The sequence below is a fragment of the Crocuta crocuta genome, unplaced genomic scaffold, assembly GCF_008692635.1.
Source record: "Crocuta crocuta isolate KB4526 unplaced genomic scaffold, BGI_CrCroc_1.0 scaffold59-1, whole genome shotgun sequence".
NCBI lineage: Eukaryota > Metazoa > Chordata > Mammalia > Carnivora > Hyaenidae > Crocuta > Crocuta crocuta.
In genome coordinates this window covers 1,676,360-1,690,962 of record NW_027551579.1, presented here as the reverse complement: position 1 = coordinate 1,690,962, position 14,603 = coordinate 1,676,360, and the positions used below count along the sequence as shown (strand labels likewise).

General features: G+C 42.1%; 1 protein-coding gene across 1 annotated transcript in view; it reads right to left on the bottom strand.

Moving 5' to 3' along the window:
• MTR (5-methyltetrahydrofolate-homocysteine methyltransferase) overlaps positions 1 to 14,594 on the bottom strand; it is a 104,129-nt gene extending 89,535 nt beyond the window's left edge. The window contains exons 1-6 of the mRNA XM_077751699.1: positions 14,394 to 14,594; positions 10,058 to 10,272; positions 6,630 to 6,719; positions 4,351 to 4,420; positions 2,490 to 2,582; positions 1,662 to 1,768 (exon numbers count right to left, since the gene is read on the bottom strand). Of these exons, the coding sequence (XP_077607825.1) occupies positions 1,662 to 1,768; positions 2,490 to 2,582; positions 4,351 to 4,420; positions 6,630 to 6,719; positions 10,058 to 10,272; positions 14,394 to 14,427 (609 nt within the window). The 5' untranslated portion in view covers positions 14,428 to 14,594. The remainder of the gene's footprint in view (positions 1 to 1,661; positions 1,769 to 2,489; positions 2,583 to 4,350; positions 4,421 to 6,629; positions 6,720 to 10,057; positions 10,273 to 14,393) is intronic.
• Positions 14,595 to 14,603: the final 9 nt, after the last annotated feature.

Genomic DNA, 14,603 nt, shown 5'->3' with positions numbered 1-14,603 from the left:
TAAACATTAAAAAAAATTTTAATAAATAAATAAGTGAATAAGAATGCCTTCACCTTCCACCATATATCCATGATAGGTACAGAAACTAACAGTGTGCATCACTGCAAAAAAGACTGAGCTCAAAATGGGCTGTAAAGTACAAATCCCAAGTTGTTGTGTACACACCCATGTTTTATTAAGTTCCAGGGAATTTATCTTCCCCTTTTTTTCGNGAGCCCTGTGTCGGGCTCTGTGCTGACAGCCAGCTCAGAGCCTGGAGCCTGTCTTCCGATTCTGTATCTCCCTCTCTTACTGACCCTCCCCTGCTCACACTCTCTACCTCTCTCTCAAAAATAAATAAAACATTAAAAAAATTAAAAAAAAAAAAAGAACTAGACAAGTTGATCCTAAAGACCTCATGGAAAATATACATGTAAGAACAGCCAAGAAAATTCTGACGGAAAAACAGAGGGGGAAAGAGGTTAATGAAAGCCTACCAGTTACTCAGGCTATTTTAATTATAATGCTATGGAAAATAGCAGGATGGGAGTGTGACATCAGACAGATTACTGGAATAGATTCTACCCAGACGGACTTTCGAATTTAGGATGCTCTGGGTGACATTCCACACGATTCCTACCACTGGGAAATAACAGGATACTTAATACACGATGTTAAGATAAGTAGGTACACCTTAGAGAAAAAAAGTACTAGTTAGATCTCTACCATATTCCTCACCCCAAAATAAATTCCAGGGATGCCTGGGGGACTGAGCCAGCATCTTTGACTCTTGTTTTTGGCTTAGGTCATGACCTCTCTCAGTGGTGAGATCAAGCCCCTCTCTCGGTGGTGAGATCCACACCTAGTATGGAGCCTGCTTGGGATTCCCTCTCGCTCTGACCCTCCCCTGCTCATGCGTTCTCGAGCTCGTACTCTTTCACTCTCTTTCTCTCTTAAATAACTAAATCTCAAAAAACATTATTTAAAAAAAAAAATCCCAAGGGCGCCTGGGTGGCTCAATCAGTTAAGCTTCCAACTTCAGCTCAGGTCACGATCTCACAGTCTGTGGGTTCAAGCCCTCTGTCGGGCTCTGTGCTGACAGCTCAGAGCCTGGAGCCTGCTTTGGATTCTGTGTCTCCCTGTCTCTCTCTGCCCTTCCCCGCCTCTTTAAAAAATAAACATTAAAAAAATTAAAAATAAAAATTCCAGACACATCACGGGGGAAACCAGTCCCTCAATAATCTAAACAATGTCACGTCACACTCTCCTGTACCTGCACAGCACATCTACCAGGCCCCCACACTGGCACAGTGGCTGTCCAGGAAGACCTGGATCCCAGGGAATAGGAGAAAGAAGGACATTGACTTTTCACTCCATACTTTTATGTATCTTTCACATTTAGAGCCATGTATATGTATTTACTACATCTGCATACATGCACCGAGTAGCTGTACCTGTAAATATTTACTTTCATAATTTAAAAAAAAAAATTTTTTGAAACTTAAAAAGATAACCTTTTGAAGTTTTTTTCATTCCACTGGCCTCAATTAGAAATGTTCAAGAACAGAATGGAACAGAAGACTTTTATTTAACTTTGACAAAGGCTGTGCTGGTCTTCTCACCGTATCGGGGGACTCATCACAGCCCCCACCCCACTGTCTCTTTCATCTCCCTTAACTCACCTTGGCATTGGCGGTATCAAAAATAGTTTCAATGAGTAGGATATCAACCCCGCCATCCAGGAGCCCTTGGGCCTGCTCTTTGTATGCTTCAACAAGCTCGTCAAATGCTACAGAAAATAAACCACACCGAGGACTTCAGTCATCAACATCCTCTCAGTGGCCAGGACATGTATTCATCTTTTCTAATGATACAACTAACTAGTGTAGAACCAAAAACCTACAAACCATACTTGCCTGAACTTGTCATCTACACAAAATTCTTTACCATACAGAGTATCACCATTATTCAGCTAAGTTTAATTCTTATTGTTTTTTATTGTCTTGATGTTTAAGAAACTGACCTAGATTTACAGATTTTTCATAAAATCTCAATATAAGTGTGTTTATATATGCCAGTTTATAATGTCAACAGTGCTAGTATGTTTATATGGTTTAGACAGCTTTCTGACAGGAAATGGGGATTTAGTGGGTTATTCTATAATAGACCAAGGTCTGATGTCCATATTTACCCAACTTCTAAGTTTCAAGCTTTTTTTTTTCAATAGGTTTTATTTCCTCAGCAGATAAAGAAACACCAAGACACCATGTACATTTGAAAGCAGGCTCAAAATAATGATAATGATGATGATGATACTCATAATAATAAGAATTAACTTTATTATTTAGAGGTTAACTACACTCCAGGGACTGTTCTAAGTCCTTTATGTCAATTAAGTCACAATAATCCTGAGGAAGATCCTGTTACTGGTCCCAATTTACAGATTTTAGGATCACTGAAACACAGGGATACTTGCAGAAGGTCAAAGATTATATACGAGAAATACTCACTAATGTTCCTGTAATCTGGTCTTTCCACTGATGGGGACACTGAGAGGGTCTTATTAGTTGGACCCAGAGCTCCTGCCACAAACCTCTTAATTCCTTTGGGAAAAGAAAAACAAGTGTAAAATCTCTAATAGGTTGAACTTTTTGTTGTGAATCAACAGGCTCTAAGATTTTCCCTCGAACACAGGTCTCTAACCCTTTATCCACAACTCTGCAACACAAAAGCACAAATGCTGTTCTTAATTCATTTGACAACAAAACGTGACATGAACTCTCCTGAACCACAAGAGGCTATTTATAGTCTTTACTGCACTTAGTGAGATAATTCATAGATTTTACTGCACACACGTGTTTGGTTATCCAGGACCCCACTGGGGAAATGATGAAATGTAGGTGAATGTGCACATATTATCACCAAGCCAGCCCAAAAGACTCTGAATTCTCGCATATCTGGCTTCAAAGCGTTTCAGTGAGTAACCCCTTTTGTATCACCACAGCCATGTTTCGGTAGATTATCTCCCCTTATTCTTAAGAAATCTTGAAGGTCCTGAACTTGACACAGAATCTATGAGAGCCCCCCACGGAAGCATTCAACTTGAAATGCTCTCCAGTATTGTGTTACAGGCCTTTCACTGTGGGAGGATATTTAATCAGGATTAACAATTATAAAGCCTAAATTAAAGTATGAAAGAGATCAAATCTTACTTTAATCACTTTTTTAAATAATCCTTTAATAACCTTTCCTCCAAGCTAGATTCCAGGTGCTTCTAAAAGAGCCTCCAATGTTATGCTCATTTACATGTCATGACAGAAGCTAAGGGGGAGGAAGGGGGGGTGCCCTGCCCCTTGCCTTTGGTGACAGTAACCACTCAGTAACCTGGGTTATGCTAGGTCATTTAACTGAAGACCACTGACTAGTTGATAACCCAGCCTTTGAACAGGTTACCTTCCCCAAAGCTGACCAATAATATGGCCATAAGAAAAATGTCCTCCTCTTTCCTCATTTCAGGGGGGTCAATATTCTCTGACCTGCGACCCTGCTGGGCTGACAGTCTCTGCATGTCCCTGGACTTAAGCATTATCTCTCAGAAGCAGAGCTCCCATGAACTGCTTCAGTCTTCATTAGTATGCTGTGTCTAACTTCCTAACAATTCTGCTTTATATTTTCTCCTGTTGGCAATAATCTTACATTTCCAAAATCTTTAGTGGCTCCATATATTTCTTCTATTCCTTTCCCTCCCTCAAAGCCTCCCTACCAGCTGGCGCCCAAGTCATGTGAATGGCAGCCAGCCAGGAGGTTGGTTATTTCAGGGAGCCACTTTTCAAGTCCCAGCAAGACTAAATCTAATGCCACACTCCTGGGTGTGCAGCACAGAGCCTTCAAGGACATCAGTGGTAGGAAGCGGAAAATGCTCAAAAGGCAGTATCTCTTTACCTAAATAAGCCAATCATGGGGATGAGGTAGCTTTAAAGGGATAGGAGCAAGTACCTTAATGTTAACCAAGATAACCAGCTGGCTATCACCTTAATTACCTAATGATGTGCTTCCAAAGGGAGAAAAATCATTTTAGTTGCAAATATGCAAGGAAGCTGCTGCGGTCCTAGCTACAAAAATAAGCTATAGCCCCAGTACAGTAAACACAGCATCAAGCCTGAGCCCCCAGGCACGGAATAAATTCAGAGATGCTAAGCACCTGATTAGGGAAGGGCAGAGAGTAACTTACACACAAAGACAAAGCAGTGTCTGTGGCGTGGCCAGCAGGCTGACAGTCACAGGAGGGAAAAGGGCCATAAGGACAGCACACTGTAGCTCAGAATCTCAGAGAAACCATCTCTGTGAACAGGAGAGGACAATGTTCCTTACCTGTCTGAACAGAGACCTCCTCGGCGGCTTTCCGGGCCACTGCCGCAGAGCACTTGTTCATCCGGTAGGCCTAGAACACCAAGCGCAGACATTAGCTGGCTCTTCTCTTCCTCCATACAAGTAAGGATCCTGCCCTTATAAAACCCAGTTTTATTCATTAAGGAAGTACAGAGGGAATTAACAGAAGGTTTGAATGAAATCTTAGCCAAGAAGGCCTATCAGCTGCCCCAGCCGTGAAGACAGCAGGAAAGAGGAGAGTTTTTGAGACCTGCTTTTAGCTTCTTCCCCTAAACCATGAGCAGTATAATAAACAGGCAATCCCTGGACATGTGGTACGTCAAAGAGTAAGCTGATATAGTTAAATACTCTGTGAATTAGAGAAAGGCATGGTAATGGGAAAAGCACAAGCTTCAGAAACAGGAGACCTGGGCTGGAGGACCAGCTCTGCCAAGGGCCTGTGTGGCCAGTCCCCTTTGCAATGTCTCCAGCCTTGACTTCCTTCACTGGACAGTGGCTGCACGCAGTGGCTCCCAACTTTCTGCAGATCACTGACCTTTAGAATTTCATAAAGGGCCATAAATCCTCTCACTGGGAAATAAAATGTACAAACACTCAAAGTAATGCCTACAATTTAAAGAGGTTTGTAGGCCTCTTCAAACCCTTTCACAGACCAGGTTAGAAGGTACTAAACTTGTGGTCTTCAGGATCCCTTCTAAGATTCTATGTGCCATGTATCCTCATAGTTAGCAATTCAGAAACCAGAATATCCTAAAATAGGGGGTGGCAAAGCCCCCGGGGCAAATCTAGCCTGGGCCTGTTTTATAAATAAAATGTTACTAGAATACAGGCAAGCTCATTCATTTGCATATTGTCTATTGCTGCTTTGGCATTATAACAGCAGAGTTGAGTAGTTGCTGTATGTGGCCAACAAAGCCTACAAAATTTATTTAACTGGCCCTTTACAGAAAGTTTGCCAACTCCTGCCCTAAAATCACATGAAACTAATCATTTTCCCTGGATAAGTGAAAAGACACATGATCTCACAAAACCCCAACATGAGAGAAATCAGTATTGGTGCATCAGAATTACCTGCGTGAAAACAGAGGCATGTGTCTGGAAAAATCCACACAAAAAAGGGAACGGCAGCATCTACTATGTATTCCCATCATCCACATTTTACAAAATTTGAAAAAGGGGCATCATGTTGATCAAAAAGAAACCCGATCTCTACCCCACACCCACTAGGATGGCTACTTTCACAAAACAAAACCCAAAAAACAGAAGCTAACAAGTCAACACAGCCGTAGAAAATTGGAACCCTCGTGCGCTGTTGGTGGGAATACAAAACGGTGCAGCCACTGTGGGAAACAGTATGGTGGTTTCCCAAAAAATGAATTACCATATGAAGCAGCAATTCCCCCTCTGTGTACTTAGTCACAGGAAACAAAGATGCAAGATCATCTGTACTAAGTAGCAGCACTGTTCGCAGTAACCAAAAGGTGGATTCAACCCAAGTGTCCCCAACAAATGAACAAGAAAACAAAATGTAGTATGTATAAATATATATAATGGAGCATGATTTGGCCTTAGAAAGGAAGGAAATTCTAACACAGCCTACAGCATGAGTGAACTTGGAAAACATTATGCAAATAAGTCAGTTGTAAAAGGATAAACACTGTATATGATGTACCCAGAGGAGTCGAATTCGTAGAGAAAGAAAGTACAGTGGTGGTTTCCGGGGTGGAGGGGGGTGGCGGGAGAACAGGGAGTTTCTGTTTAATGGGAACAGAATCTCAGTTCTACAAGATGACAAGAGTTCCTGAGATGGACAGTGTGATGATCGCACACCATGAACGTACTTAATGTCACTGAATTGTACACTCAGAAATGGCTAAGATCATCAATTTTAGGCTACGTATGTCATCCGACAATTAAAGAAAAAAAAAAAAAAGAAAATCAAATCTGCCACCTAGGACATAAAAAGCTCTTCCCAAACTGCACACACAGCCAATCATAATGCCTTGATCAGCCGCCACTGAATAATAAGTATCATTTTTATTTGATTATGTGCCCATAAGAGAAACCAGTTACAAAATGAATGGTCTGCCACGTTCAGAAGCAGAAGAGATTCAAAGTGCTTTGCAAGCCTGACCATGAAAAGTAGGTATCTAGGCACTGGCTGGACTCTGCAGCTTCTGGTGGTTTTCTCACCAGCAACTACCACCAAGGCAGCAAATGCTCAGGAACGTCTTAGACTTGAGGCACAATGGAATTCTTACCAAGTGTTCGAGGCCATAATCAGCTTGGGCAACATTAGTGCTGCTGAAAGTATTTGTTTCAATGATATCTGCTCCAGCCAGCAAGTAGTCCTGTAACAGGAGACAGTAAGGTCAGTGCTGTGAGTTTTAGAACGCCTGTCCCCCAACAACAAATACAATTTTTCATCGGCACCACCACTAGACACCCCCAACACCACTTACTAAGCATACAGCATGACACTAGGGGTGAGAGGTGCAAAAAAATGTAAACATTTCAGAGACAGGAATGTGGTCTAAATAAACAAACTCAGAGTCTGAATTGACAGAGTTCACATGCTAAGCTATATGAACTAAATCAAGTTCCTTAGACTCTGAGTTTCAGTCTCCTCACTGGAAAGTACTAGAACCCAACTCCACACAGTGGCTGTATAATAACACAAGCATCAAGTTCTGGCCCGAACAGCACTCTCCAGCCTCGGCACAATCACCCCCACTGACAACTGCATTGTGAGCACCCAGTTCTGCCGAACTGTCTCGGCCCTGACATCCCGGTCCCTCTAGGCCAGAGCTGCACTCTTGCAGGAGCCTGAGGATCTCCACACCTTCCTGTGCTCCCTGTTCAAAATCCACCTTCCACACTTCACTCTTTGGACAACACCTTCTAACCTCAATCTGATGAACACTCTGGAATCTCTCAGCTCCCTAGATTTTCCAGTACTGTTTGCAGAAGAGCTGGAAAATGAAAACCAAGATTTACCTATTTACAAGTTACAAACATCCAAGATATCCACCAACTGGGAAATAAGCTAGAATTGATCCAGCTGATAACATGCTTTGTGGCAGCTAAAAAATACTGTGTGTATCTACATATGCTGACGTCGAAAAATCTCCAAAAGTATCGTTGAGTAGAAACCAAAATTGATTGATATGTAAAGTATGACCACAAAGTTTAAAACACGCAAGTACACAAATGGTAATAATTTTCTACAGATACATGTGTATCCACATACATATACATATGCATATATACACATATAAATGCATAACAAACTGATCTGGAAAGACACACACCAACTAATGTAAGTGGTTAGATCAAGAGAAAAAACAAATTTGGAGTGGTGGTCAAAAGCAAATTTATTCTTACCTATGGGTTTTGTTTAATAAGAGCAAATTAAACTTAATTTTTCAAAAAAGAGCAAGAAAAATTGGAAACATTAATGCCTAGGAATAAATTAAGTAACAATATATACACAGAGTACATTATGAAGTTATTAAAACATGTTTTAGAATATTTAATGCTCATGTATACAGATAAAAAAATCAAATTATAATACGGTATAAAGTAATCCCAATAGAATCCCAATTTTCTAAATTTCAATATAAAAAACTAGATTAAAATATAAATTAAAATATGTGAATAAGTTATGTATTGGTATTGATAGGTTCTGGTTTTGATTTTCTCTTTTATGGTTTTCCATTTACCTAGTTACTTCCTTTTTTTAAGCAATAAACACGTATTATCTTTACAATTACAGGGAAATTTTTTCTAAAATCACAACTTTCTTCCACTTTGTGTCAATTTGAAAATGTTTATAGTATACAGTTTAAAAAGTGTTTCTTCTAGCTCTTCAACCTCTTTCTATGTCTTTTTTCCTGGCTCAGAATCCCACTCAAGGGCCCTACGCAGAAATCATGCGATCAGGGGCAACATCCCTGCTCCTCCCTTTCCTCGTGGGGAAAGCTGCCAAGATTAAAGGACTTTAAGGAGAGCATTTGTAGAGGCAACAGAGGTGCTGAATTCTGTTTTGTGACAGTGATGCCTAAGGCACTCACAGGGCAGTCCTCGTGGCCTGCTCCCACAGACATTCTCCGGGTAGAACCAAAGTTGTGGCCACACCAGCCTTTGTGGTTCTTATAACTGCAAAATACATCTCAGCAACAACCACGGGGCACTTTGGGGAGAAAAAGGTATATTACTCACAAGTCCTGGAGGGTACCGGCATGCCCAGGGCCACACTGCGAGGGGTGAGGGGCACATGGAAGGGTGAGCACAGGCATGGGGTTCTGCTTCTTCTGGGGTATAAGGATGGGGTGGCAGTGTCACTCTTTATTACTGAATTTAAGGCATGAGAGTAGGAATCAAGGCAAGGAAAGAGAAAAATGGGGTCACTCAAATAGCTGGTTGTCTGGATCACCCAAGACTCTAAAAGCAGAACTTCATGGGTGGGAACAGCCTGGTTTCTTATCTAAGTGTTCAGTCAGTAGCTGGGTCATGTTTAATACGAGATTCATGTCTTTGAAATGGATATACTGGCAACCAAAAGCTTAATGTCAGGCACTTGCATTATAATCACAGAAACTTACTGCCAGATAACTACACTACGCCAGAACCTGGACATTCCGTAAAAATTAACCATTGGGGGATCTTATCTGTGGTCACTAACTCCACTAGAAAAAGTGTGAAAATAACCTGTTTCCTTTCTTCATCCACATGGTATGTTCTCTGCATTCGTAGAACTCTAGCTAGTAAACGTACCCCTAAAAATGGGAAACCCACCTACACTACACTAGAATTCCCAGTATGAGCAAAGGAAAGGCATTTTCTTCAAATGAATGCCCTTCTCCATCTTACATAGAACAAAGTCTTGACCACATAATAAAATGATCCCTTCCATACTCAGTGGAATACTTAATCATGAAGTGATTTGTTTAGCTGAATTTTTTTTAAATAAGAGCCTGAAACACCTATAACAATGCTGCTTATTTTCTCTAGAAAATAAAATGCTCTCACTTAGCTGGTAAATATGCGTCTTCCTTCTAACTGAATCCAGACCAGGAAAAGTTAATTAAAACAGATTAACTAAAATCACATTAATACCTCTTTTAGTCACAGCTTTGTGAAATTCCTATGATAACCTATACAACAATTTCATTGTGTTTATTTTTAAATTTTAAAAATATACTGTAACCAGTTACCTCCTCCTGATCTCTTTATGTTGACTAACCAATTTTACCGGACACAGAAAAACAGAATGAAAGGGGATGGGATTTCAAGTCAGGGAGGCTCCCTAATGTCAGATAAGTTCCTTAACCTCTGTGAGGCTCAACTTCCAAATCTACAAAATGAGAATAACTACCTCTGATTTTACTTTGTCAGGGCTGTCATGTGACAAGGAAAGTGTATGTGAAAACCCCAATTTGTCTGAGAACTTTATGGTATCTTACTGGACTTTAAATGCCTTGAAGGCAGAAAAACCACCTTTCTGAACTCCTTATCCTGAATGCTCATCACAGTGCATGACCTTTATTTGGTGTCCAATAAGGCTTCTTTGTGAACAAATCACCTCTTTCTTCTGTACCCTCCAGGCACTGGGGACAGTCCGCCCTCAGTACACGAAACAACTTACAGAATAAGGAAATGAACATGGATGACCCTGGGGATACTTTACCTTATGGATTTGGTAAATGACATTGGGTTGAGTTACACTTAAAATGTCATTGTTGCCTTTTAGTGGCCTGGCGTGATCTTTAAATTCGTGACCTCGGAAGTCTTCTTCACTTAGCTTATGCTGCTGGATCATGGTGCCCATCCCTCCATCCAGCACCATAATCCGCTCCCGTAGAATGGCTTCGATCTCATTCTGCAGGGTTTTCTTCACACCTGCTTTAAAGAAAGTGAAAATCTGACTTTCAAAACTGAAAGGTGAAAAAGACAGGGGGAGGAGGTTTTTAAGAATTACTGGAAAGCCACAGAACTACACTTATTGGAGTCCCTGAAAATTCCTAATGTTGAGCCTCTTCCTTGGTTCATCTTTTCCTGGCTACCCTCAACACATTCCATTATCTGCTGTCCCAAACCTTCTTTTAGCTTCAAGTCCTTTTCCCTCTGTAGGGGATCCTACCTAATCCTGTCCAAAGAAGTCTTCTGTTGGAGCTCCAAAATTCACCCGCCTCTACCTCAAAATCCTCTTATAGCTTGGCTTACTCCATTTTCCTTCTCTCTCTACCTAGGGAGAGAGCACTTCTCTACTCACTGCAGATCTGATGGCGGAGGATGCCTCTAGACCTCCCATTTTCATAAAAAGTCTAACCATTTTTCCCCAGGTCCCTACTGTATTCACTTTTCAATCCAGAAATACAAGCTGTTTTCAGTCTTTAAGACAGTTTACTATTTACTATAAAACAACTTCGCCCCCACATATACAAATTCTGAGATCTTGTTAAAGGATTCATCATATATGCAAGAGATCAAAGGTTTTTTTTAACTCTAAACAAAACATCCGATTTTTTATGAAAACTTTGACACATTCTATAATTTATGTGGAAAATAAAAGCCCAGAAAAAAGCTGAATTAACTTTGAAAAAGTAGAGTTTATATACCATATAAACTAAAATATTATACCATAAAACTACATTCCCATAAGGAAAAATAAAATATAGGACATCTTCATTACTTAGAATAGGGAAAGACTTAAGACTCAAAAGCCTAACCTATAATATTAAAAAAAAATGATGAATTTGATTCCATAAAAACTAAGGATTCTTATTAAATCAAAGTCACCATAGACAAAAATAAACTGATTACAAACTGGAGGAAGATTCTGCAATGTCTAAAACTGAAAGGGACTAACATCTATCATATACAAGGAACTCTTACAAAGATGTGAATAGTCAAGTCATGGGGAGGATAAATAATACTCAACACCTATTGAAGAGATGCTCAAACTCATTAGTGATTAGATGTGAATTGAAACAAGATGAGGGGCACCTGGGTGGCTCAGTCCATGATCCTTCAGTTCGCTAGTTCAAGCCCCACATTGGGCTCAGTGCTGACAGCTCAGGGCCTGGAGTCTGCTTCGTATTTTGCGTCTCTCTCTGTCTCTGCACCTCCCTGGCTCATGCTCTGTCTCTCTCTTCTTCAAAAATAAACATTTAATACAAATCAAAACCACACTGAGATACCACCTCATGCCAGTCAGAGTGGCTAAAATGACCAAATCAGAGGACTCTTAATGCTGACGAGGATGTGGAGAAACAGGCACCCTCTTACACTGTTGGTGAGAATGTACACTGGTGCAGTGTGGAGGTTCCTGAGGAAATTAACAATAGAACTCCCCTATGACCCAGCAATAGCACTGCTAGGAATCTACCCAAGAGATACAGGAGTGCTGATGCATAGGGGCACATGTACCCCAATGTTCATAGCAGCACTCTCAACAAGAGCCAAAACACGGAAAGAGCCTAAGTGTCCATCAATGGATGAATGGATCAAGAAAGATGTGGTTTATCTATACAATGGAATACTACATGGCAATGAGAAAGAATGAAATCTGGCCATGTGTAGCAACATGGATGGACCTTGAGGGTGTTACGCTGAGTGAAATAAGTCAGGCTGAGAAGGACAAATACCATATGTTTGCACGTATAGGAGGATTAGGAGGAACTTAACGGAGGACCGTGGGGGAGAAGAAGGGGGTAAATAGTGGGGGAGAGGGAGAGAGGCAAACCATGAGAGACTCTTGAATGCTGAGAACAAACTGAGGACTGATGGGTGTGTGTGGGGAGGGGGGTGATGGGCATGGAGGAGGGCACTTGTGGGGATGAGCACTGGGTGTTATATGGAAACTAACTTGACAATGAACTATTTGTAAAAAAAAAAAACTATGATCAATATTGCCAATAAAACAGAAGACAAAAGCCAAAAAAATAATAATAAACATTTAAAAAATTAAATTGTGCTTATAAAAAAAAAAAAACAAGATGATACTTGGGGTGCCTGAGTGGCTCAGTCAGTTGCGTGTCCAACTTCAGCTCAGGTCCTGATCTCACAACTCATGGGTTCAAGCCCAGCATCTGGCTGACTCTGTGCTGATAGTACAGAGCCTGGAGGCTGCTTCAGATTCTGTGTCTCTGTCCCTCTCTGCCCCTCCCCTGCTCGCTCCCTGTCTCTCTCTCTCTCAAAAGTAAACAAACATTTAAAAAAAAATTTTTTTAAAGATGATAGTTATTTACACTCAGTGGTTGAGCAATAATTAGAACACTGGATAAACTCAGAGAAAATGTAAACCCTTATTTGCTGGAATGCAGACAGCCATTCTGAACAGAACCCGAAGGGGTCTTCCTCCCAGACCTGTGGGTTTAAGTGTTCACTGTTCTTATATTCTCCAGTAAAGGATTATCTTTCCCTGGCTTCTAATCACCTTTGCCCTCCAGAACCTTCTCATAAAAGTAAGCCACCTTAAGAATTCTTTACCTTGCCAGGAAGAGCAGTCATTGAGATCTTCCATGAAGAACACTAACCAAAATATGCTCGTGCTTATCTGCATTCAGTTCACTGTGTACAGAACATCCTGTACATTTTACTCCCGACTAGTCAGGTTCTTAACAGGGCACATCCTCCCCAACATCTCTCACAGTGAAAACAGCAATATGGAGTTTCTGCACATCCCCATTTAGCTGAGGCCTTCTGCTGTTGGTACATCTACATAAAAGGGAAATCACCTATTTCCTTTTTTAATTAAATGGGAAGGAGAAGGTAAGTCATGAAGCAGAGGGGCGCCTGGCTGGTTCAGGTCAGTTGGGAGTCCTACTTCGGCTCAGGTCAGGGTTCCGTGGCTTGTGAGTTCGAGCCCCATGTCGTGCTCTGTGCTGACAGCTCAGAGCCTGGAGTCTGCTTTGGATCCGCTGTCTCCCCCTCTTTCTGCCCCTCCCCTGCTCATGTTCTGTCTGTCTCTCCTTCAAATATAAACATTAAAAAATTGTTTTAAATAGAAAAAAATCAAGAAGCAGACACATTATTCAAAGAACTCTATATAGGCCTCTGTACATCTTATTTGATAGCATCGGTGACAAAACGTTTCTCAGTTACATTTCTACTGGTTTCAACACCCCTATTGGAACCCTAGAGTCAAGAGGCTCACTAGCTCCCCTCTGGTAAATTTCCTTCTGAGACAGGAGTGCAGCATTCGCCCCCTGCCCAAGATGAACACCCTCACTCTGTCACAGGCAGCTGCTGTTCTGTCCTTATGACTGGTTCTCTCCTTGCTACACTGCCTACCTCATTCCTCACATGTTTTCATGGGTAGATTTGACCACAAGTTTTAACCAGGGATGACCTTACAGATCCAGAGCTCATTATAAAGCTGAAATTATTTTCGGTTCTTGAGCTAAACTAGTTTTTTTCCTCAGTGTTACTCTCAGAGACACCAACCTCACCATCAGCTACGATCACTACTTCCCATCAGGACCTTTCTACCTGCTCATTTTGCACAGTGATAATCCTGTGTACACTGGAGTTCGCAGAACTGCTGCTCTACCCCTGTTGTGGAAAAGAAACGTTCACTGCAGTTTCAAACGGTTCTCTGGGTTTGCTATGTCTCTCAGCTCGTGAACTTCTTTGGATGAGCACAGCAGGTGCTCAATAAAGGCGTACTCCGTAAGAACGTTAACTCATGCCAAACTTCCAAAGCCCTGCTGGAACACGTTGCACCAAGCTGCAAAAAGTTTCGTTACTTTGATATTAAGAGCGTGTTTCAGAGACAGGACGCGGGGACCGGGCGGTGCTTCGCGGCTGCTGATGGTCTGGGGAGCGAGGGGTACAGGTGCGGAAGGAACCAAGCAGAACAACGTGGGCCCTCGGGCTGCTCCGCAGGCTCAAAGATGCCGCCCGCCCGCCCGCGCGCGCGCGCGCGTCTCCAAATGGGGAGGAGAATAACCCCGGGGATTAGGAGCCCACAGCAGGAGTCAATAAACAACCGAACCGCGGAGACCCGGTGGCAACGTTACCGGAAGGCGTCAGCTCCGGCAGCGCGGGTGACATGCCGCCGAGTCTCCTCCTCCTCAGGCCAGGGGCAAAGCCGGGAAGTCGCGCTCTACACAGGAGACGGCCAAGAGCGACGCCAGCCAGCGCCCGGGAGCCTGCCTCCGAGGCCCAGGTCGCTGGGGACGCCAAGGGCCCCAGAGCCCGCCGCGCCCCAGGCCTTGCGCGCACCCGCG